The sequence below is a fragment of the Populus euphratica genome, unplaced genomic scaffold, assembly GCF_000495115.2.
Source record: "Populus euphratica unplaced genomic scaffold, PopEup_1.0 scaffold80.1, whole genome shotgun sequence".
Classification (NCBI taxonomy): domain Eukaryota; kingdom Viridiplantae; phylum Streptophyta; class Magnoliopsida; order Malpighiales; family Salicaceae; genus Populus; species Populus euphratica.
In genome coordinates this window covers 440,621-462,897 of record NW_011499960.1, presented here as the reverse complement: position 1 = coordinate 462,897, position 22,277 = coordinate 440,621, and the positions used below count along the sequence as shown (strand labels likewise).

The following is a 22,277-nucleotide window of genomic DNA, read 5'->3' as shown; positions in this document are numbered from 1 at the left end:
AAGTTAAACTCTCAAACTCACAATTCATTAAATTCATGACCCGGGCTCAACCCAAGAGCTTAACATTTAAAATTAAATGTTGGAGAATAAAACTAAAAATAATTCTTAATTTGATAAAACTATTCTAGAAAAAATTACAACAGCAAAAAACATGGATGAAATTGAAAAAAAACCCTTAATTTTATAAAGTATTCTAAATTTAAAAAAAATTGTAATAAAGAGAACTGAGATGAAATTTTAAGTATAACATACTTTAGGGGTTGATTTGATTTTTTTTCTCTCTTCTAATTCTAGCATAAAAATTGAGTAGAAGAAATGAAAAAACAAACTAAAGGCCACACACTCCACATCAGTCACCATAGTGTTACACGTGTCACTAATCCATGAAAAGGACATTGAGACTCTTTGAAAACTACCATGGAAACATAATTTTAGCCACCGAATGGTGTTGCACGCTTCGTTCAAAGACAAGATGATAATGTTCATCTGATTTTTTCAATTTAATTTTTTTATTTATCTAATTATATTATGTTCATTGCACCGATAACTACCAAATAACTATATCTTAATGACAAAAGAGCCCTTAAGTTAAAAACAAATGTTTTTAATTTTTAAAGGTAATAGTTGTCGCACGTCAAAAAATCTACGCGGCATCAGCTGGAGATTTTTTTGTTATTATTATTTGTGTTTTGCTTGGTTCTTTGGAGTCGTCACCTAGTATTATGATCACTAGGAACCTATGGTCTGTGAGAGTCTAAGTAAGGGACTGGTTGTGCAAGGGGAAGACGCATCACCCCCAGTGCACCCTACCTTAGGTAAGCTTCATTATTTATTTGATTGTTTTTCTAGGTTGAGTTTCTATTCCTTGGTCTTTTCTAAGGTTCAAGGTAGATCTCCTTTCGTGAAGGAGTCTCTACCTCTTTGGGTTAAATCCTAATCATTCTAAAGTCTGAATTTTAAAATTGCTTTTATTTACACCTTGTATCTTTAATACCCGGGGGTGTATTTTATCGTGTAATTTTACACCCTATAAATATTAAAGTCTGCATCTGAATCCTAAAAAAGAGGTTACAAAGCAAAAAAAAGGTTTTTGATATTTTGGTCAAACCTTAACGAATAATCATAAACTAGTTATGATATCTATTTTTTGGATTTTTAAATCTCAAGAAAGATGTAATTTTTTTATTTTTGAAAGAAATATGGAAAATTATTTAGGACTTGGCCGTATGCAAATAAATATTTTTTTCTTTTTTTTGAATTTTTTTAGTTTTTGAATATTTCAAATAAAACCAGACATTTTAATATTGGACTTGTATCTTACAATGTAAGTATATAACCCAATATTAAGCAAACTTGGTATAAAAATAATTAAGAAAATCACAAAAAATTCTTTGAAATGATTTTTAATTTTTTGATTTTTTTTAAATTGTTTTGTTTTTTTTATATATATCTATATATAATATAATATAATTAAATATTAAAACATGTGGGCTAGGTCGGCCCAGCTGATTGGGTCGGGCTCAGCCCATGAAAAGTGGGCCAAAATCGGTCTAAAATGGGTGGGCCGATGTTGGCCCAAGATTTTTGGTTTGGGTCGGGCTGGGTCGTAATTGGTCCAGCCTAACAACTAATTAATTAGCTGCTACATGCAGAATTTGCACGCAGTAGCCACGATGGGAAGGGGGGATCGAAGAAGAGAATTAAGCAGGGAGGCTTACCTGGCATTGGAGAGCTGGCAGTTTGGTGGAGGACGATGGCGTGGCCAGTGGCTGCAGCTGCGAAGGCCGACAGAGGAAGAAAGAAAAAGAGAGGGCTGGTTGCAGGAAAAATAGGCAGAAAAGTTGATTTTCGACCAACTTTGGGTTCGATTTTCTCCTCTCTCTAAGCATGAAATTTGCTCCTATTTATAGGGATGGAAAGAGGATAATCTCATCTTCAACGGGAAAAAATTCTCAGCCCTTGATTCGACTCGAAGAATTCAGGCCGTTGGCTCAAAGCGTGCAACTCGAATTGCCAAATTTGCCAAATCCAAGGCTGCAGGTTGCCCGAGGTGGCCACTTTAGGCCGACCAACAAAGCCGTTTTGAATCTTATAAACCCGATCGAACAATTCACGAGACTAAAGGAGTTGTAGGTGGACTTGTTAGTGAATGCGTTGTTGGATTTGGTGGCCAAACAATGCAGAAAATGTGTCTGGAAAGCTGCTACTCGGACAGCTTTTCGGGGAAGACAATGACCAGTAACTCGTTTTTTTTTTTTTTAAACTCATAAAACGACGCCGTTTTGGGCATAACTTCAACTTCAGCCCTAAATTTACGCCTTTTTCATTATAGTTCTTGGTCTCGGATTTATGCAATTTCACCCCTAATTGACCATTAAACTTTTAATTTCTTCAATTTGACCCCTGATTTCACTTAATTAACTTGGTAAAAATTAAATTTGGTTTCTTAAAATTCCAATCTTCTCAATTAAGCCCAAATTAGAATCCCAAACTTAATTTTTTTTCACCAATTAAGCCCCAAATAAAATTAATTTGACCCATTTAAAGTATAATTAAATCCTTATACTTAATCAAATCGTTCATTTGGACCTAAATTAATTCTTAAACATAATTAAAATTCAATTTGGCCCATGATTAAATCAAATTGGCCCATTAAAAAATTAATTATATCATTGAACTTAATTTTTATGCAAATTCGTCTAATACTCATTTAATTTGACCTTTGAATTTGTATTTTTTTTCTATTTTTAGGCATAATAGGGTACAATTAGACCTTGAAATACCTCCAAAAATTGCAGCTTGATTTTTGTTTATTTTTGCAGTTTTTCTAGATCAGCTTTCTATACATTATCAGCTTTTATTTTTTTTTATTTTTTTATTTCAAAAAAAAAAAAATTTTAAGAAATAACCCAGAATTGGGTTATGACAATAACATAACTTATTTAAAAATTAAATAAAAAACTAAAAAGACTCTTCATCCAATTTTTTTTTGTTTTAATCTTTTAAAAACAATTAAGTAATCACAAGTAAAGAAAATGCGAAAAGAAAATCCAGCCCCTTCCTTTTATATAATAACCAATAATATATCCTATGAAAAAACACTGTCATATCCCTGGATGCAAGACATGCTACTTTCCCTGCTAATAAGCAAAGTCACCTTTTCACTGTGCAAAACGGCTGATATTTTTTTTTTTTAAAGTATGGAGTATAATAATATAATAATAATAACATGTGTGTGTAATAATGTCTCTAAATTCTTTGTCGTAAACTCTTTTGTTTTGTTTAATAGTATTTTTGACCGGTGAAATGATCGGATTGCGATTGACCATTGCCGTAAATGATTGCGGTCTTCTCCGCCTTTTGTTTTTTTTTTTCAATTGGAGGTAATATAATAATTACACAATTTAGGAAATACTTGGGTGTTATACGGCATATGATTATAGAAAGTATCTGGACCATATAAGTAATTTTTGCAACATGCCAGCACTCAAATCATGAAGGCATTGATAAAGGTTCCTGGCCCTCTAAATTTTTTTCCCAAATATCATTTATAATCAACAAAATAGTTTACTAATAGAATGAAACTTTCCCTTTCCTTCTTTAATCTTCCTTAAAAACCATAAAGTTCCAATCTTTTTCTCATTTTCTGCTCTATGAAGGTATGGTGTTACTTTCACATCTTTCATTGGCATTCTTCTTTGTGCGGTTTCTGTTTGTTTCTTGGGAAAATAAGAACACAAGGAAAGTGGGTTTCTTTTATTTTCTTTTTCTTTTTTTGGGTTAGAGAGAATGAATGGCATTAACTAGGCCATACCCGCTTATGTCTCAGCTTCATGTGAACTGTTTTTTTGTTTTTTTCATTTTTAGTTCCTTTGTTCGCCGGTATACTAAAGAATGTGGGTTTAATAACATTCAAGCAAACAAGATGGGTCTTGTGAGCTTTGCTTTTAGTTTTGTTTACACTTTCTTATGTTGGTTGTGGTGTTGGTGACTTGTGTTTGGTTTGTTGAAGTGGAGAGTGTAGTTCTGTAGGTACTAAAGAAGTAAAAGTTCATATTTGATCATGGGATCTGTCAGTATATTCCTTTATGTGAAACTGCTTAAGCAAGTATTGGCCTTTTTTGTTTTGCTTAACTCTCTCATTCTAATGTTGGGATGATTGAAATGTTTGCAGGTTTTGGTTATGAATCAAAGTCAATCAGTGTCTGAAGTCTGTGAATCTATGACGAATATGGATTGGAAGCCGAACAAGAGGCATCTGGTGTTCAAATGTCCAGACTTCCTTGCTTAGTACTTTTTTTTAAAAAGAAAAGGTGTGGTTTTGAAATGATTTTTGAACCATGGTTGAGATTTTTTAGTATTAAGCAGAGTAAAAGAGTGTTTTGATTGATACCCATTTGCTGGAAATGCACAGTGGGAAGCAAAGATCCAGTCTTGTGGGAGAGTTCCTATTGCTTTGATTTCACCTGAAGAGAGTTTTAGGTTGCCTTTTTAAACTGTTGGAGCAGTTTTATTAGTTTAAAGATGCAGCAATCTTCTGGGTTGCATATGGTTTTGGAGTGTTTTGGAATTGCTTGATAGAGCTTGATGGAGTCCTTAAGGAGGAAGAGAAAGGGCCTAGAAATCTTGCCTTCATCTGGCAAGTCCCTCCCTCCATTAACAGTTATTTTGTCGCACTTTTCATTGGGAGATTATTCAAGGCAGAGGAAGAAGTACAAGGAAGGTGAGGATAAAGAAGTTGTAGGTTCTAGTAGAAGTGTAGTTAAAGGTGTTTTCACTGTTCCACCCTGTAGGAGTGTCTCTGCAGACCCATCTTGCAGGGGTCTTAAGAGGAAAATTGGCTGTATTGATGCAGCGACTCAATTGGGCAGGAAGAAAAAAATTGAGGAAGAGTATGACTTGGGTGCATATATTGGGCAAGGAAAGTTTGGGTCAGTGGTTCTGTGTAGAAGTAAAGTGACTGGAGAAGTGTTTGCGTGCAAAATGCTGCGCAAGGGAGAGGAACTTGTGCATCGGGAAGTGGAAATTATGCAGCACCTCTCAGGTCATCCTGGTGTTGTGACATTGAAGGCAGTGTATGAGGATTTAGAATCTTTTTATCTTGTGATGGAGCTCTGCCCCGAGGGACGGTTGCTGGACAAGATGGCTAAGGAAAGGCAGTATCCAGAGCACAGAGCTGCAAATATACTAAAGGAAATTGTTTCAGTTATCAAATATTGCCATGACATGGGCGTTGTTCATCGGGACATAAAGCCAGAAAATATCCTCCTTGCAACCTCTGGGCAGATGAAGCTAGCTGACTTTGGTCTAGCTATGAGGATGTCAAATGGTAATAATGATTTTGTTAATATTTCTGTTGTATTTCGCTACATCCAACCACATTCACACATACCCGGATATACAAGTGTATGTATTCTATACCTTTCAGATCTTTTTTTTTTTTAATTTCTCAAACTCCTTTTATTTTTACTGTTTACTTTATGCACAAAGGTTTTCCAATATCTTCCGCATTCTTCACTTCTTCAATACTGGTGTCATTTCCGCTGTTATGTTTCTCTGCAGACTTGATTATGTGTTATGTGCTTTGATAAGTAAACTTGTGTTTCTTTCCTGCAGGTCAGAGCCTCAGAGGTGCAGTTGGAAGTCCTGCTTATGTTGCCCCAGAAGTTTTAGCCGGTGATTATTCCGAAAAGGTTGATATCTGGAGTGCTGGTGTCCTGCTTCATGCTCTGTTGGTTGGTGTGCTTCCATTTCAAGGTGATTCGTTGGAAGCTGTGTTTGAGGCCATTAAGAAGGTCAACCTTGACTTCAAAAGTGAATTATGGGGGTCAGTATCTCAACCTGCACGGGATTTGATTGCTCATATGTTGACGAGGGATGTTTCAGCAAGACTAACTGCTGATGAAATACTTGGTAAGCTTCTTCGCCACTCTAGCAAACTTGATTAAAGAAATGGTTCTAGGCCTGTCTCTCTAACTTCAATTATCAGAATGACACTTGATTCAGAGAACATTATCAGTTGAAAGAATATTCACTTTTTTGAAGCAAATTCCCTTGAAGATAGCCTAGCTGCATCTCACCATTTACCATCTGTTCCATTTGCCTTCTAGTAAATGCTCCCAGTTTTTTTTTCTCTGTTTGAATTCTAAATCTTTTATAGGCCAGTCTAGTTTTAGTGCTTAAGAGGATAAAACTAGGAATCAGATCATCAAAATTAAGAGAGCATTAAGTTAAGCTGATTTACCAGCTGTGGTGGAACCAAAAGCCAAGAGTTGAGATAAATTGGGTGCACTGTATTATTATATAAGATATGGGGTTTATCAGAAGAGGAGAACTGTCAGGCCATGTTATGGGTTTGAAGCCTTTTTTGCTGCTATTTAGACCAAAAATGTTGGTTTTTGTTGTTTTCCTCCTTCAGTACATGACCAATTTTTAGGACCTTGGTGGAATTAATCAAATTTCCTCAATTATCTTGTCCAGTTGCATCAATGCCTGCAAGTCTGAGTTCAACCTGGATGGTGACATGTTTCTGATGATATTTCCAGGCATTCATTTATTTTGATAGTCATGCAATATGACGATGTCTGAATATGTGCGTGCACAATATTATGACATGGACATATGTAAAGAACAACTGCCTCGCTACTAGTTTGATTTGGACCTGTGCTGTATTTCATAAATCTTAATTCAACTTCCAAATGGAGCAATTCTCATGTCATTAATTTGCTATCATCCAACTATTTGATGCTCCTTCAGCTTTTATTTGTTTCAAGACTGAATGAAATCCAAGTGCTCTATCTCCATGTGTAATTTTATTACAGTATGAGTGTGCATGATTGAATGCATGATTTTGCAGGACATCCATGGATCGTGTTCTATACAGAACCAGCACAAAAGGAACTTGCCCCAAGATCAAAGTTTCAAGACCATGTAACACTGACTTCTCAACAACTAACTCTCCCAACTGAATTGGAGTCGGATCGATCCAAGATAACAGCCAATGGCTTTCTCAGTGATGACTGTAGCCCACTTTTATCGTCTGATGGTTCAAGGTCAAGGTTGGAAGAGCACGACTGTGGATTGATTGATGCTCTCACAGCGGCAATATCACGAGTGAGAATATCTGAGCCAAAGAGAAGCAGGTTGTGTTGGCCTACAAGCCCTATCCAGCAAGAGTGTTCCTCTAACATTAAGATTAACAACCTCTGTACAGCATTTTGACCCTCCAGTGTAAAATTGCTGACTCAGCTGCCAGGCATTGCCATTATTAGTTGTAACTGGATTTCGAAGACAATTGTGGCTGGAGATTTCGTGCAACTTAGAGAAGGAACTAAAGAACGCAACAATAAAACAACCTTTCAGGTGAAAGGAAGTGGTAGCTCATTTCTTTTCCTTATCTGTAAGAAAGTGGTATTTTATCGACGAGCTCCTGTTTTGACTCCTCTCCGTATCTAGTCTGACCTGGAATGCTAGGAAAATGTGGCTTCTAAGCTTCCTGTGTAAATAGCATTTCTTACTTGTTAAGTTTCCCTGAAGTTTCAGATCAATGTTAATTTTTTCAACAAATAAAGCCTAACATGAAAGCTGTGTGCGATTTCGAGTTGCAGAACCACTTGTCTTTGTCTGGATTGATTTTGGTTCTTTAACTACTTGTACTTTTTTGGGTGGAATTCTTGGGATCTAGTACTTGATTTTGAGTAGGACTCCAAAAAGTGGTGGGTGGGGGGTCCCAGTGCAATATTGTATCACCTTGAAAGAACATTAAACACGGAAATCATTAGAAGTAACTTCAGGTTTCAGTTTTTGCTAGTACCTATTATTTTCTCATTCTGCACGTCTTTCTCTCTCACCCCATCAATTGCTTGTATTTGTTCTTCCATGACTTTCAAGTTACCATGACCTTGGCTGAAACTTCTTTATTATATGTAACTGAATTGCATAAAAAAGAGCACTTTACATCTGTTTCTTAACAAAGAAAAAAAAAAAAACACCGAAATAACCAATGAATAAAGTAATTGTAGCAATCATAATTGTGTGGGCTTTTGTACTGGCAAAATCCGCTTTTAGAAGTCAAGAAAACAATAAAATATTGCATGGTTGATACTTATCCATGAAATTAGACTTTGAAGTCAAATACCATGTGTTTCAACGCAAACAGATAACCAATTGAACGAAAATGTTATATTTACCATGGACAGTATCCTTCTTAATTCTTATAAGTTGGGACTAGTTGAGGATATGTGCAGAAACTGCATATACAAGTTATGCAAGTTACTTCACTTTTTCTAAAGCTATGCAAGTTGCAGACTTACATTCACATGATTGAGTCTATCCTGTCCCTTTTTTAATCTTTTGTTTTGTTTTCTTCTTTTGATTATCTTGTTTCCATTCGATTCCTTTTTAATCTGCAATTGGGAGAGCTTCTTGTCGACTCAACTCTATAGTTTCTATGCTAGAGAATTTATGCATGATATGGGGATCTGATGATCTAATCTCCTTGTCACGATTTCTCACTTTCGAGATAGAGAGAGAGAGAGAGTCCCAATACATTCATGGCTAAATCAATTGTAGAACTAAGCAGACCCGCAAATCCCACTCTCAAAAAACCTTCATTTCCTAAAAAACGCACGACCATGTCAGTTTTTTGTTTATACTCCCCTAAGCTCTCTATCTTCCTTCTAACCCTTTGTGTTTCTCTCTTCACTCTCTACCACATCCAGTCCCTCCATGCCCGGAAGACATCTTCACCTCCATGGTCTTTCGTGCACAAAGGGGAAGGAGTCACTAATTGCACTAGAGAACATGAATCCATGGCCGATAAACTGCGGCAGTCGGTTACATTTCTCCCACTTAAGGACTTGCGTTATGCGGATAAAGCTCTTCAAGGTCACACGTGGTTCATGAGCTCTATGTATGATACTCGTGAAGAGGGTGAGGTGCAATATCAGCAGTTTCCTTCAAAATCATCAAAACGTAGGCTACTTTGCTTGAAAGGAAAGGAGACACATGATGGTTCTCGGAATTCCTATGCACTTGCATGGCCAGAAGCCTTGCCTTTCAATGCCACACTTCTGAGAGGCCTAACTTTTGTATCGTATAACCATTATAACTACGACAACATTTGGCATGGGTTATCAGCTATGGTACCATTTGTTGCTTGGCATATAAGAAATGGGTGCGAATCGCCTAGTAGATGGATTCTGTACCACTGGGGTGAGCTAAGGTTCGAAATGAGTCCATGGCTGAGGACCCTAACAGGGGCCACATTCGGCGGAGCCCCATACACTGAAAGCTTTGAAGAGGTTAACGATGGCCAACCACTTTGCTTTGAAAAGGCTGTGGTGATGAGGCACAATGAAGGAGGCATGTCAAGGGACAGGAGGACTGAGACTTACGATTTGATGAGATGCAGAGCTAGGATGTATTGTAATGTAAGCTTGGAGGGCCGTATTCATGAAGTAAATAAGCAAGGTTTGCCAGTGATTGGCATGACCTTGTTCATGAGGACTGGTCCAAGATCATTCACGAATGAATCCGCAGTGATTGCAATCTTTGAAAAGGAGTGCGCTAGGGTAGATGGATGCAGGTTGATGGTGGCATACTCCAACAATCTAACATTTTGTGAGCAGGTTAGTGAAATTCTATATGTTTATTTCCTCTCTTTCATTCGCAAGAGCCTAAAACACATTAAGTAGATTAATTAGTTAGTGGGATCTGTGCTCATCCCACTTAAGAGAATGCCATTGACAACCTTAAGGGGAAAAGGGTTATAGCAGAGCACTCAGGACTATTGATTTGAAGATGTTTGCATAGACATATTTTGTGCTTATAAAGTGGCTGATTATGTGAATATTGTGATAGCAATTGTTTTTTAAAATGTTAAAAAAATTATTTTTAATATGAACACTTTACAATAATATAATAACATTAAAAAGAGATTTCAAATTTCTTTAAAAATAATTTTAAAATACAAAAACAAATATGCTATATATCAGACATGATAGGTTCATCTGCTAACCAAATATACTTTAATTAAATTACTGGCCTATAATGAATCCAATACAATCGGTGATTATTCTCAGGTGAAGGTGATGAGCTTGACAGATATTCTGGTATCTCCTCATGGTGCTCAATTAACCAACATGTTTCTCATGGACAAAAACAGCAGTGTCATGGAGTTCTTCCCCAAGGGATGGCTAAAACTTGCTGGCGTAGGACAATATGTTTTTCATTGGATTGCTAGCTGGTCTGGGATGCGACACCAAGGCGCATGGCGGGACCCTAACGGCGATGAATGCCCCTACGCCGAAGATGACCGCCGGTGCATGTCAATTTACAAGAATGGCAAGATTGGATTCAATGAAACTTACTTTTCTGAGTGGGCTAGAGATGTTCTCAATGAAGTCAAAATAAGGAAGCTGGAGGAGGCAGCAAATAAAACCAATGCTTCAACTTCTGCCTGTGCTTGTGGCTAGCTAGCAACCTGTTCCCCTCTAAGGCAATTCTTGGTTTCATCTTTTCCATGTATTCATGGGACAACAATATCAAAGCAGCTAGTGAAGCAAGTTTTACCTTAGAATTAATTTGTAATAAGCTTTAAGTTTTTAACATTCATTCCCTTGAATTCATTAATACTGTGACCTCTTCTCTAGGATCCTGATAAACACACACATATATATAGGAAATGAAAATTTTAAATTTTTTTTAGGAGTCTTAAAAATCCCTTTAGAAATATCTAAAATTATATAGGATTTATATAAATATTATCTAAAGATTAAATATTCTTTTAACAATAATCTATACTAATCATGGATAAAGAATCTCCTAAATTCTTTTAGAAAAGTGTAACTGTTATGTTTTTCCTTATTAACTTTTTTATTTTGTGTTTTTTAAGTGTTTTATAACTTAAATAGTTTTTCTCTTTATTCAATAATATAGAAAATAAAAGGCATAATATTTTATCTATAAAAAAACCTGAAAATTTCAATAAATAATAAAATATTAATTCTTTTCTTAGTAATATCATATATATTATTTTAGGATAATTTTAGAAGTTCATTCAATCAAGTCCCTCCTTGATTTTTCGAGGTATAGAATTGTAATTTCATATATAGATTATATTCTAGTCTTCAATTTTGAAAACTTATTTACAATCAAGTTACACTTGATTAATTTTTCTAATTTAGTTTTTTACCAATATTTTTTATGTGTATGACTTATTTGGTTTCCTGATAAGTTAACTCAAATATAAATCATAATTCTAAATAAAATAAAATAAAATAAAATAAAATAATTTATTATTAATTCAATAATTAATTGATTTATATTTAAAAATTAAGTTCAACGTTTAATAACCTATCATGATCTTCCACATATTCTAAATATTAGAAAGGTTATAAATAATTTGATTTTTTTAATGTAATTATTATATCTTTATCAATAATATTGTGGTATAGATATTATAGTAGAAAATATGTCTGTCTTTTCAAAATATATTTGCTCTTTATACCATAATCATTGATTATTTGGATAAGACTTACAATTCTTTTTAAATTTCATTTCATCTTACACAAATATTTACAATCAATACTAATTAATAACAAATAAAATATTTTTTTTAATTTATCTAAGATAATGAATCATCTCTTATCTACTTAAATATATTCATATAATTTATATTAGACCTAATTTCTACTCGTTTGGATAACATATAATAAAATTAAAATATAAGTTTTTTAAAAAAAATACCACACAAAATCTCCATAAAGATGTCCCACATCCTTATGCAAAATGTCTCTCCTTTTCCATCTCGAAACTGATTAGCCTTGTCTATCTTCTGTCTCATTGCGTGCAAAACCACCACAAATACCAATCTTATCTGTGAACCGTAAGCTGGAACTGAAACAATTTTGTCTCCTCCGTACACAGAACCGCTACACGCAGCCCTAGGCTTGCGACTGATCAGCCCTCCACGCTTTTCTCTTCCCGCTACCGTGCCTCCACATCAACACCAACTGGAGAGCACTACAAAGCCAATGCAGGGAGTAATTTGAGGGAAAACTGCATGGTTTTCGATCGGCCATGTCTCCAGAATAGTTCACAGTGAAACCTTTCAATCCAAGAATGGACCCAGCTCTAAGTACAGTGGGCCAGTATATATTTGGTTGGGCTTTGTCCATATTTGAACCCTTCTCTCGAAATCCCTGCAGCCGGGTAGCTTTTGGTGCTTCAACTGGACTGGACTACTGAACATGGTAATTCTACACTAGTATATTGCACAACGGTTAATATAATTTTTTAAAAAAAAAATTATTAATATTAAATATGACTAATACAAGTTTTTATAATTTATAATTTTACCTTTTAAAATAAAATCTATAATATTTCTTTAATACTAATAATATTTTTTAAAAACTTTATTACTAATAAGATTAACAACAATAATAAGACTTATGTTTCTTGAATATAACATTTATTTCCAGGTCCAAGGATCTAATATCTCTGTTAAATCCAGCTCTTGGAATTCAGCGTGCTAGATCTAAATTACTAATAAGATTAACAACAATAAAAACACTTCTACATGCAGTCTTATTTTTGTTAAAACACAATGGTATTTTTATATTTTAACTGTTTCAATAAAATAAAAGGACAATGAAGTTTCTCAATACAAACATATATTTTCCCTCTTTCTAGGATATGGATGTATCTTTACTGTTTATTTAAAAAATAAAATAAAAAAAGCATCTAATCTAAAAGTTAAAATTTTATAATAAAAAAAATATAAACTAATTATTTTATCCTTACTTATTTTTGTAATATCAAATATATCCTATAAAAAATTAATTCTATTCTTAATTACATACTTAATAAGTTTTTTTTTTTTTTACAAAAACAATCACATCATCAATTTATAATAATTTATACCTTGATAAATAATAATAATAAAAAAAAAAAAACATTAAATTCTTTTAATATATTATTAATAGATAATGCTAATACGTGGAGTGCATGTAGAAAATGATTGCCCATCCTTTGGCAGAGACATATCTATATATATATATATATAAAGTCACATCGTCTTTCAATCTTGTCTCCTCATCGAACACCACTTTATGAAACAAAAACTTTGCCGCCCAAAACTGCAAACCGTTCCACCAAAGTACTGTGCAAGTGGGACTTCAACACCACACTCGGATAATGGAATTAATTGTTCGAGTGCTCTTTTTCTTTGTGTAATTAGAAAAAAAAAATAATTCCAACGACTGATGGGGACATGCATGTGGGGGGAAAGAATGGAATTGAACCCTAGCTGCCCTGTATTTCAACTATAATTATGAAGCTGGTCCGGCCAAACTCCATCCATCAACTTGAAAAATTGCATTTGAGGTGCTCAATGGTGAAAGGTTATTGTTTTTTTTTATTTATTTGGATTCAAGTTTTATTGTACAACATTAAAAAGTTTGCATGTTTACTGGGTTTGCAAGATGTTCAGTGGATCATGAGATTAGTTATGGTACACGTAAGCTGCCCGGACATCCATGTAAATAAAAAAACACTTGAAAAATATAAAATATAAAATTTAATTTAAATAGAATTTTTAATTGAATTGAACAAATATTAATTCGGTGGGACTCGATTGACAACTTTGCTAAATTCAATTCAAAACCTAAATGGATAAAAACCAAGAGTTTTTTTATATAAAAAAATATGCGTTTTGAAAACTTTATTTTTATTCTAGATTTATTAGTTAAAAATTTAATAAATATTAAAGATAAATAAAGTTTTTATTAAAATAAAATATATTTATGTAAAACAATTATAATTATATCATTTCAATAACATAAATGCAAAACAATTATAATTATAGTACCCATAATAACACTTCAAATTGATTAAAAAAATACTTATTATACGTCCAAATCACTTTCCTTTTTTTATACTATATTTGTGTAGTTAATTTGAAAGCATATATGTTTTATAGATATGTTTTTTAAAGTATTTTTTAAAATAATTTTTATTTAAAAAATATTATTTTTTTATATGATTTTTCCCAGCTTGTCGTGACTATTTGTCGGAAATTGATTCTCACACGGCCATCACCCACTTATTATGTTGGTGTCAATTGATTCTCTCGCGCAAATTGAGGATCGACTTGTAGTTTATTTTTCACTTATTAATTATATTTTAAAAAATAATAATTTACATTTTAGATTAGCATAAATTTTTAAATCCAACAAAAAATAAATAAATAAATTATCCTTATATATACATATATATTAAATCAAACATTATCAACCGAACACATTTATGCATCTCTTATCTCTCTCTAAAAATCTCTTCCCTTCTTTAGTTCTTTTCTCTCTCTCTCTAGAACAATCGCCCTTTTTCTTTTCCTAAACATTTAATAATCATATTTCTTTTTTCTTTTCACTTCTCTCGCTTTCAGATCAATCCCTTGAGTCCCTTTTTTCCTTTACATTAAATTGATTTGTTTGTTAAGCTCTAAAAAGCATATTTACTGTGTTTGGGTCTCAGGAAGGGAACCTGCTACCTCTCTTTCTTTATTTTCGGAGATGTCTCGAGATTTGACAGCCAAGGGAGGCTGAGAACTTCACACGCTGAAGGCACTCCTCCTATTTGGAGGGTTTCAGACGTGTTTAAGGCCTACAACGCTCAGTGTGTCAAACCCCTATGGTTATTTTTTTTCTTTTAGGCTGTTAAATGAAAGAAATTAGAGATTCTGGGTTTTTTTCTTAAAGAAAACTTGATTTTAATGGGTTTGAGGATTGTGTATGAGATGGGTACGAGATAAACAGAATCTAGGTCTTCTAGCAAAATCGAGATAAACTGAATTATTTTTTCTTGGGTTTTTTTATTTGGGTTTTGTATATCTTGTAGGATCTCGTCTTGAATGGATGCCGACACGTCAGCAATGTCGAAAAAAATGTTGATATTTTTTTTATTCTGTCACCGTTTTTATTTGAAATTACAGATGAATTTTTTTATTTAAGAAATATTTTTTTATTGGTGTTTAATTTTTAATTTTCTAGTAGTGGATGAATTACAAATATACTGAATAAATGGATTAAAGAAAAAAGAATTTATTTTTTACGTTTTATTTTTCACTTTCTTTTTTTGATAAAAAATCGCACGCTGTGTTTATTTATGGAAAACATTGAAGATATTTTCCCTAAAAAAATAACAAAAACATCAAAATTATACCTAATATAAAGAATCAAAACTATAATTTTTAATATCATTCTTAATATTTTTTATTCATGATAATTTAACTATAAAAACATTATTTTTATTTTATTAAAATAAAAATAATTAAGAGTGCTTCAGGTGAGAAGGAAGGGCCCATGTGCCTAGCTTCAAAGAAAAATGCCGAGGCTTGCAATTGGTTTTTTCAGATAAACAAATACTTATTTAATCAGGTTTAATTTTTAAAATTAGATAAACAATGTATTGTTTGTTGGAGCAAATTTTAATCATGTCTGGTGATCGAAAATAAGAATTTCTGTTTTGAAATTTCTAAAAACTAATTTTTAATATATTTTTCTCTAAAAAAAGCATCGTGAAAATCTGGAATAAAATTAAATAAAAAATATTTTCAATTTTAATTTTGAATTTTTTTAATATGGTTAAATTTTAAAATCATCTACATTGAACTCCACTTTATAATATAAACTTAATGATGCCAATATTAATCTTTCATGGTCAAAATATGATTAATCCAAAGCTTTTTCTCTCTCTCTCTTTTTTTATGACTTTCTCACTCCTTTGTCAACTCATGAAAATTAAAATATGAAAAAAAAAAATAGGATCAAAATGTAAACACTTAAAACTTTGGTGACTAAATAAAGAAAATCTCAACCAATTAAAGGACCAAATCATTTCTTTTCTTTTCTTATAAAAAATATAAACTATTCAACGAACATTAATTTTACTGTTCAAGGAATAATAAAATAAAACTCCATTATCTTTTAATTAAGAAACTAAAGAGTGTATCTTAATTATTGTAACTAAACTCTTAAAACACCATTAATTAAAATAGTTTTTTTTTATGATGTTATTTTTTGTTTGTACCAATCCTTATAAAAATTAATATCTGTAATTTTTTTATGTTTTATAAATTTATTTTCATTTTATAATTCAAATAGTATATTTTGAAAGTTAATTGGAATTGATTATATTTATTTTTTATTTTTTAATTAAATATATTTTTAAAATGAGATTTGTTATTTATTTTATTTATTTTCTATACAGGTTTGATAAGTTAACCTGGTTTATTTTTTTAATTAAATATATATATATATATATATATATAAATTTTAATTCCTAACAACTCAATTTTTTTAATTTTATTATTTAATATTAAATTATTTAAAAATTAAACATTATAATTTTTCCCAATTTGTTTTTCATATCCTATTTTAAACACATTAGCCTCACTTTGAGTTTTTCATTATTATAAGTTTAATTAATCCAAAGAAAAACCTGAAAATTTATATGGAAACAAAAATTCATTTTAGCAATAATATAGTAAGACAACATAAAATTATAATAATAATCTCAATTTAAGATTTTAAGCTGGTAAGGCATAAAAAATAATTTTATTTAAGATTAATTAATCCCACACACCTCATTAATCCAATGAAAAAAAATGAAAATTTATACAAAAACAAAAAATCGTTTTAGCAACGATTTGTTTAGACAATGGGCAAGTTCATAAAATATTTAGAGAGTATTTCTGAATGCACAAAAAATCATTTTAAAAATAATATATATGAGGTTTGCCTAATGTAACTTGTGTGGGATCCACAAATGCTCAAGTCTAAAGTGACAGAAGAAGTGAATGTGTCACATCTATACCATATAAAAACTTTACGACAACCATCTAGGTGATGGCCAAGTGGTAAGGACTTGGGATCAAGGGGTTTGCTCCCTCTGTGGTCTCAGGTTCGAGTCCTTGGTTGCTCATATGATGGCTACTAGAAGCTTACATCGTCGTTAACTTCAAGGCCCGTGGGATTAGTTGTGGTGCGCGCAAGCTGGCCCGAACACCCACGTTAATCTAAAAAAAAAAAACTTTACGGCTTAACATTATTATTCCGAAAAAGAAACTAACATATAATTACACATGTGAAAGTAGTTTTAGGATTTAGAATATGATTGATCCGCACTATGTTACAAATGAAATTATTTTTTAAAATATAAAAAATATATTTAAATGTTATTAATATTTTTTTAACAAAAAATTTAAATAATATGAAAATTTATGAAATATAACCTAATTAATTTGATTAATTAGAAAACAATTCATGTAACAAACAATTCATATAACTTGTGAAAATAAATTATGACTAAATAAAATTTTAAGATAATATCTTTAATTAATGTTAAAATAATAACATATTAAATTGATCTTGGACAACTCGGATTAACATGTCAAATTCATAATCTAGGTACGAGACTATAATAACCTTATACAAAGAAAATCAAAATAAATTATTAAATTTAATTTTTAATTAATCTAATATTAAATGATAAATTTTAAAAAAATAATAAAAAAAGATTTAAAAAATAATTCTGGTTAATATGTAAAATTTACAACCTCAGTCATAAAAATAAGATAACTCTATGAAAAACAAATCAAAATAAATTATAAATTTCAATTTCTATCTAGTTCAATATTGAAGGATGAAATTAACAAAAAATCAATTAAAAAAATATAAAAAAATAATTTAAGTTAATCCATCAAACTCATGACTTAGATCATCAAACTAAGATAACTTTATATAAAAAAATATAAAAAAATTGATCTAATTTAACTCAGGTTAATTTGTCAAATTTGTTACTTTGGTTTTGAGATTAAAATAACTCTATACAGAGAAAGTCAAAACATATTATAAAGTTCGATTCTCATTGTCCATGTTGGATCTAATGTTGAACGTTGGAAATTGTAAAAATTTAAATAAAAAAATAACAAAAAAATAACATAAAAATAAGTCAAGTTAACTCAAGTTAATTGTTAAGCATTGTTACGGAGTTATGAGACTATGATAATATAATGAAAAATAGGAATGAGCAAAAAAAAACTGAAAAACAGAAAAAACCAAAAAAAAACTGAAAAAAACCAAATGGTAAAAAAAAATAGATTAGAAAAATTAAAAAAGAAGCCAATTCAGTTCGGTTTAGTCATGGTTTTAAAATGCTAAAACAAAATAAACCGAACCAAACCAATTCAGATAAAAAATCAGTAATACTATAAATACATACTTTTCCAGCTTTTTCTATCTACTTTCTAAACCCTAGCTGCCATCTAAGTTTCACAATCTTCATCTTTTAACAAATCCCCCACCTCTATCTTCACTCTAAATCTTTCTCGGCCATGTTTCTTTATCTTCATCTCTCAACACAACCCCCCTATCTTCATCTTTCAATTCTTAACATTTCTCATTCATGTTTCTCAATCTTCATCTCTCAACATAGCCCCTTATTAATGTTCATCTCTCCATCTTTATTTAAGACTTTAAGTATAACCCTTCTTTCTCCCTCAAAGTAGATCTGGTGAACGAATCATACTTATTTCTTACCCCTCAATCTTTTTGTTTTTTTCTTTAAGCATGGCCGACTAAGCCCATGGATTAAACAATCAAACAGCAGCTCTGGAGCCCCCCCTTTCTTCAATCTTTATCTCTTAATTTTTTGTCCCTTTTTACTTCTTTTTTTATAATTTTTATAGATCTATCATGTATTCATTTGCTATATTTATTTACAAAGTTATTGACTAGTATGCTCATCTTGTGTTTACTATAATAGATATTGTGAGAATTATTTTTCTGAAATTTTCTTTTGAGTCTTGTTCTTTCTAGCTTTCTTATTCTTAATTTCAAAAAACTTCCTCGATATGTTTGGCCAAGATGAAATCGATTTTTTCTGATTTTTCCTTTCAATTAACTAAACTGAACCGAAACGGGTCGATTTGAACTTGTTTCGGTTCAATTTCAGTTTTGATTTAAAAATAAATAAATAAATGGGTTTGGTTTTTTTGGGTGAAAACCGGACTGAATCGAAAATGCTCACCCCTAATGAAAAACAAACAAAAACAAAAACAAATCATAAAACCTAATTCTCAATTAAACACAATATTATTTGATAAGTCTAGGGAAAAAATCAATTAAAAAAAAATGAGTCTATTACATTAACTTGCGGTCCAAATCATAAGACAAGAACATCCCAATAAAAAGCAAGTCCAATAATAAAGGACTCGTGACTTAGTTAATAAGACCAAAATAGCCTTTTAGAAAAAAAAAAGTGATCTAATTTAACCGCGGTTAAAATGCCAAAACTCGTGATCTTAATCTTAAGATGAAGATTTTCTTATAAAAAGAAAATCAAAATATATTATGAAGCTCAATTTTTAACAAATCTAAATATTGAATGATCAAATTAAAAAAAAATAATTAAATAAAAAATAAAAAAACAACCCGAGTTAAGTCGAGTTAATCTATTAAGCATTATTCTTGTATTATAAAATTAGGATAATCTAATGAAAAATAAAAACAAAATCATAAAATTTCATTCTTAATCAAATCAATATTAAATAATGAAATTGGAAGAAAAAACTAATTAAAAAAAAATCTGATTCAACTGAGTTAACCTGTCAAACTTAGTATTCGTGTCATGAAAGTATAATAACTAAATAGAAAACAAAATCTAATATTAAAAAATAAAATTAAACAAAAAAAATTAATTAAAAAAATAAAACAGAAAAAGCAAAGCCATAAAAAAAAACAATTTTAATAAATAATACTTTACGTGGAGAGAAACAATAAAACCCCCCTTCTCTCTTTTTGTTTATAGTTAATACATTCTTTTATCTTAATGATATGATTTTATACCTTTAAAGAACTTTATTTCATCTAAAGTAAATTATTCACTTTAGGTTCATTTATAGTTGAAAGAAAAGGAAAGGAACGTGTTTCTTGTTCTTCCATTAATATTAAAATTTAAAACTAAATTAAATCTTCATATTGAATCTCTTAATTTCCATGTAAAATACCTATTTTCGATCAAAATGCAAAAGCGGACATAATTCAATATGAAAAACAAATTTACTGTAAAACTAGAAAAAAAAATATAGAAAAGAAGATACACAAAGATCCATATAAACATACACTCACAAAAAAAGGAGAAAAATAAATAGGGGAAGGTAGGGCCAGGATCAAACAAGAAGAATATATGGAGTCATATTGTCTTTCAGCTTGTTTTTTAAAATTATATTTTGTCTGAAAAAAATATAATAATATTATTTTAAATATTTTTTTAATATTAATACTATTAATAATAAAATCTAAATATATTTTCAATATATTTTTAATTAAAAATTATTTCTCATCGCATTACTAAACTTAACTCTAAAAAGTAGTTCATTTGAATAAAACTTGAGTTTGTTTTTTAATAATTACGAGTTGAATTTTTTTATGATTATTAAAAATTTATATAATTATTAATTTTAAAATTAATTAAAATATACATACTTAAATATTTATATTAATAATAATAAAAATTATCTAATAATCCAGCTAGCCAGTCTAATATATGGATGGGGGACATGCTTATTATTTCTTGCTGGCAGTACAGCAAGAAACCATTTATGCAACAGCAAATTGAAATCTGATCTCCCTTTTGTATGCCTGTATATGTTCATGTCTAGACACTCATATTTATTTGTTCATCCCCCACAAATATATTGTTCTTGCTGCCTCAAAATTAGCCTTTCATTCTCTCTTGTCCACTCAGGAAATGAGATTGTTTCTTATGATAAACTGATTTTACTCTCTCATTTAGATTTAATTTATGTATTTTAACTTTTAAATTTTAAATTTCACCTTCTTTGTATATTAAATCATTAAAAAAATGATAAATTCAAGTCCAATCTTCAATTAAATAAATATTAAAAAATAAAGTTAAACAAATATTAATTAAAAAAAACAAATTCAAGCAAATCTTCTAAATTTAAGTTAATTTTCTAGATTTATAACTTATAAAATTCTAGATCTAAACTCCTTTAAAAAATTTAATATTAACCAATTTAATATTAAATAATGATATTAAAAAAATAACTTAAAAATATTTATTAAAATAAAAAAAATAATCAAAAAAATAATCAAATCTAACAGGAAAAAACTCAAAGAAGAATTAAATAGTAAAAACAATTCAATTTTAAAAATTATCTTATGTAAAATAATTTATTTTTTAAAATATTTTTTATTTGGAAATGTATAAAAATATTTTTTAAAATTTATTTTTGATATCAACACATTAAAAAAATTTGAAATATAAAAAATTAATTTAAAACATGAAAAAAATATAATTTTTTTTAAATCACTTTATCACTGCAAAAACAAATAGTTTAAAAAATAGCGAGAGAACTCCTATTATGAGAGACCCACGTAACGGGCTTTATCAACTCGTTGAAAAGAAAAGCATTTTCCCATGTGTTTAGTCTAATTGACTTGGAAAATTGATCTAAATTGACTGGAATTAACGATGAATTATGTGATTAACTTGAACTGGGAAACCATTCACTTGCTAATCAACTTTTGCTGAAAAATATGCTTTGAATATAGGGGAAGTGAAGGCTTTGAGTTGAGGTGTTTACAGGCGATTGGGAAGGAGCCAAAATCATTAAGAGTGATGGTCCCGCCTCCATTAATATACGTAAAAATCAACTTCTCATTCTCCCTTGTCCACACTGGAATGATTGTCTGTTTTGGGATTGTGTAATAAATAGTAGCAAAGAATTATGATTGAAAAAGAAAACACAAAGAGAAAATAAATCATAAAAAGCATGATATGAAAGATTAGAAGCTGAATCTCTCTGTCTTTTATGCACACAGCTAGGTAGAAAAGTGTCCAAGAAAATCCAAGACAGGACTCGTTCAAAATGATCCGAAAACAGTGCTCAAATCCATGCCCATTACTTCACAGCCTGTAATATAAAAGATAATCCCAAGCACCCCATGTGGGATTCTTCTCCTTTTCTTGTTCATCAACTCTCTGTGCTTCACTCGTTGTCTTGCTTGCTTTTCCTACTCGTTTTCTCTGCTTTAACTCTGATTTAGAAGAGCCCTTTTGCTGAGAAATCCCTGCTCGGGCTTTCTTGGATTTTCTTGGCCCAGCATCATCATCATCATGTGGGACTCTGAGAGTGAATCTGTTACTGGTAGAGATTATGAAAATGGAATCCTTTCCTCGAGCAAGCATGG

General features: G+C 30.8%; 2 protein-coding genes across 2 annotated transcripts; both read left to right on the top strand.

The window, feature by feature from the left end:
• Window positions 1-3,485: 3,485 nt before the first annotated feature.
• On the top strand, window positions 3,486-7,606 carry LOC105138637 (serine/threonine-protein kinase PEPKR2-like). The gene is made up of 4 exons (XM_011044787.1): window positions 3,486-3,659; window positions 4,175-5,329; window positions 5,617-5,913; window positions 6,857-7,606. The coding sequence occupies exons 2-4, from the start codon at window positions 4,588-4,590 to the stop codon at window positions 7,219-7,221; spliced, it is 1,404 nt and encodes a 467-aa protein (XP_011043089.1). The 5' UTR covers window positions 3,486-3,659; window positions 4,175-4,587; the 3' UTR covers window positions 7,222-7,606.
• Window positions 7,607-8,095: 489 nt separating this feature from the next.
• On the top strand, window positions 8,096-10,651 carry LOC105138636 (uncharacterized). Its single transcript, XM_011044786.1, has 2 exons — window positions 8,096-9,629; window positions 10,083-10,651. The coding sequence occupies exons 1-2, from the start codon at window positions 8,553-8,555 to the stop codon at window positions 10,473-10,475; spliced, it is 1,470 nt and encodes a 489-aa protein (XP_011043088.1). The 5' UTR covers window positions 8,096-8,552; the 3' UTR covers window positions 10,476-10,651.
• The last annotated feature ends 11,626 nt before the right edge of the window (window positions 10,652-22,277 follow it).

Coding starts and splice junctions, on each gene's coding strand:
- LOC105138637 (XM_011044787.1), top strand. CDS start 4,588: ATGGAGTCCTTAAGGAGGAAGAGAAAGGGCCTAGAAATCTTGCCTTCA. Junction 5,330..5,616: donor AGCTATGAGGATGTCAAATG/GTAATAATGATT, acceptor TCTTTCCTGCAG/GTCAGAGCCTCAGAGGTGCA. Junction 5,914..6,856: donor AACTGCTGATGAAATACTTG/GTAAGCTTCTTC, acceptor ATGATTTTGCAG/GACATCCATGGATCGTGTTC.
- LOC105138636 (XM_011044786.1), top strand. CDS start 8,553: ATGGCTAAATCAATTGTAGAACTAAGCAGACCCGCAAATCCCACTCTC. Junction 9,630..10,082: donor ATCTAACATTTTGTGAGCAG/GTTAGTGAAATT, acceptor GATTATTCTCAG/GTGAAGGTGATGAGCTTGAC.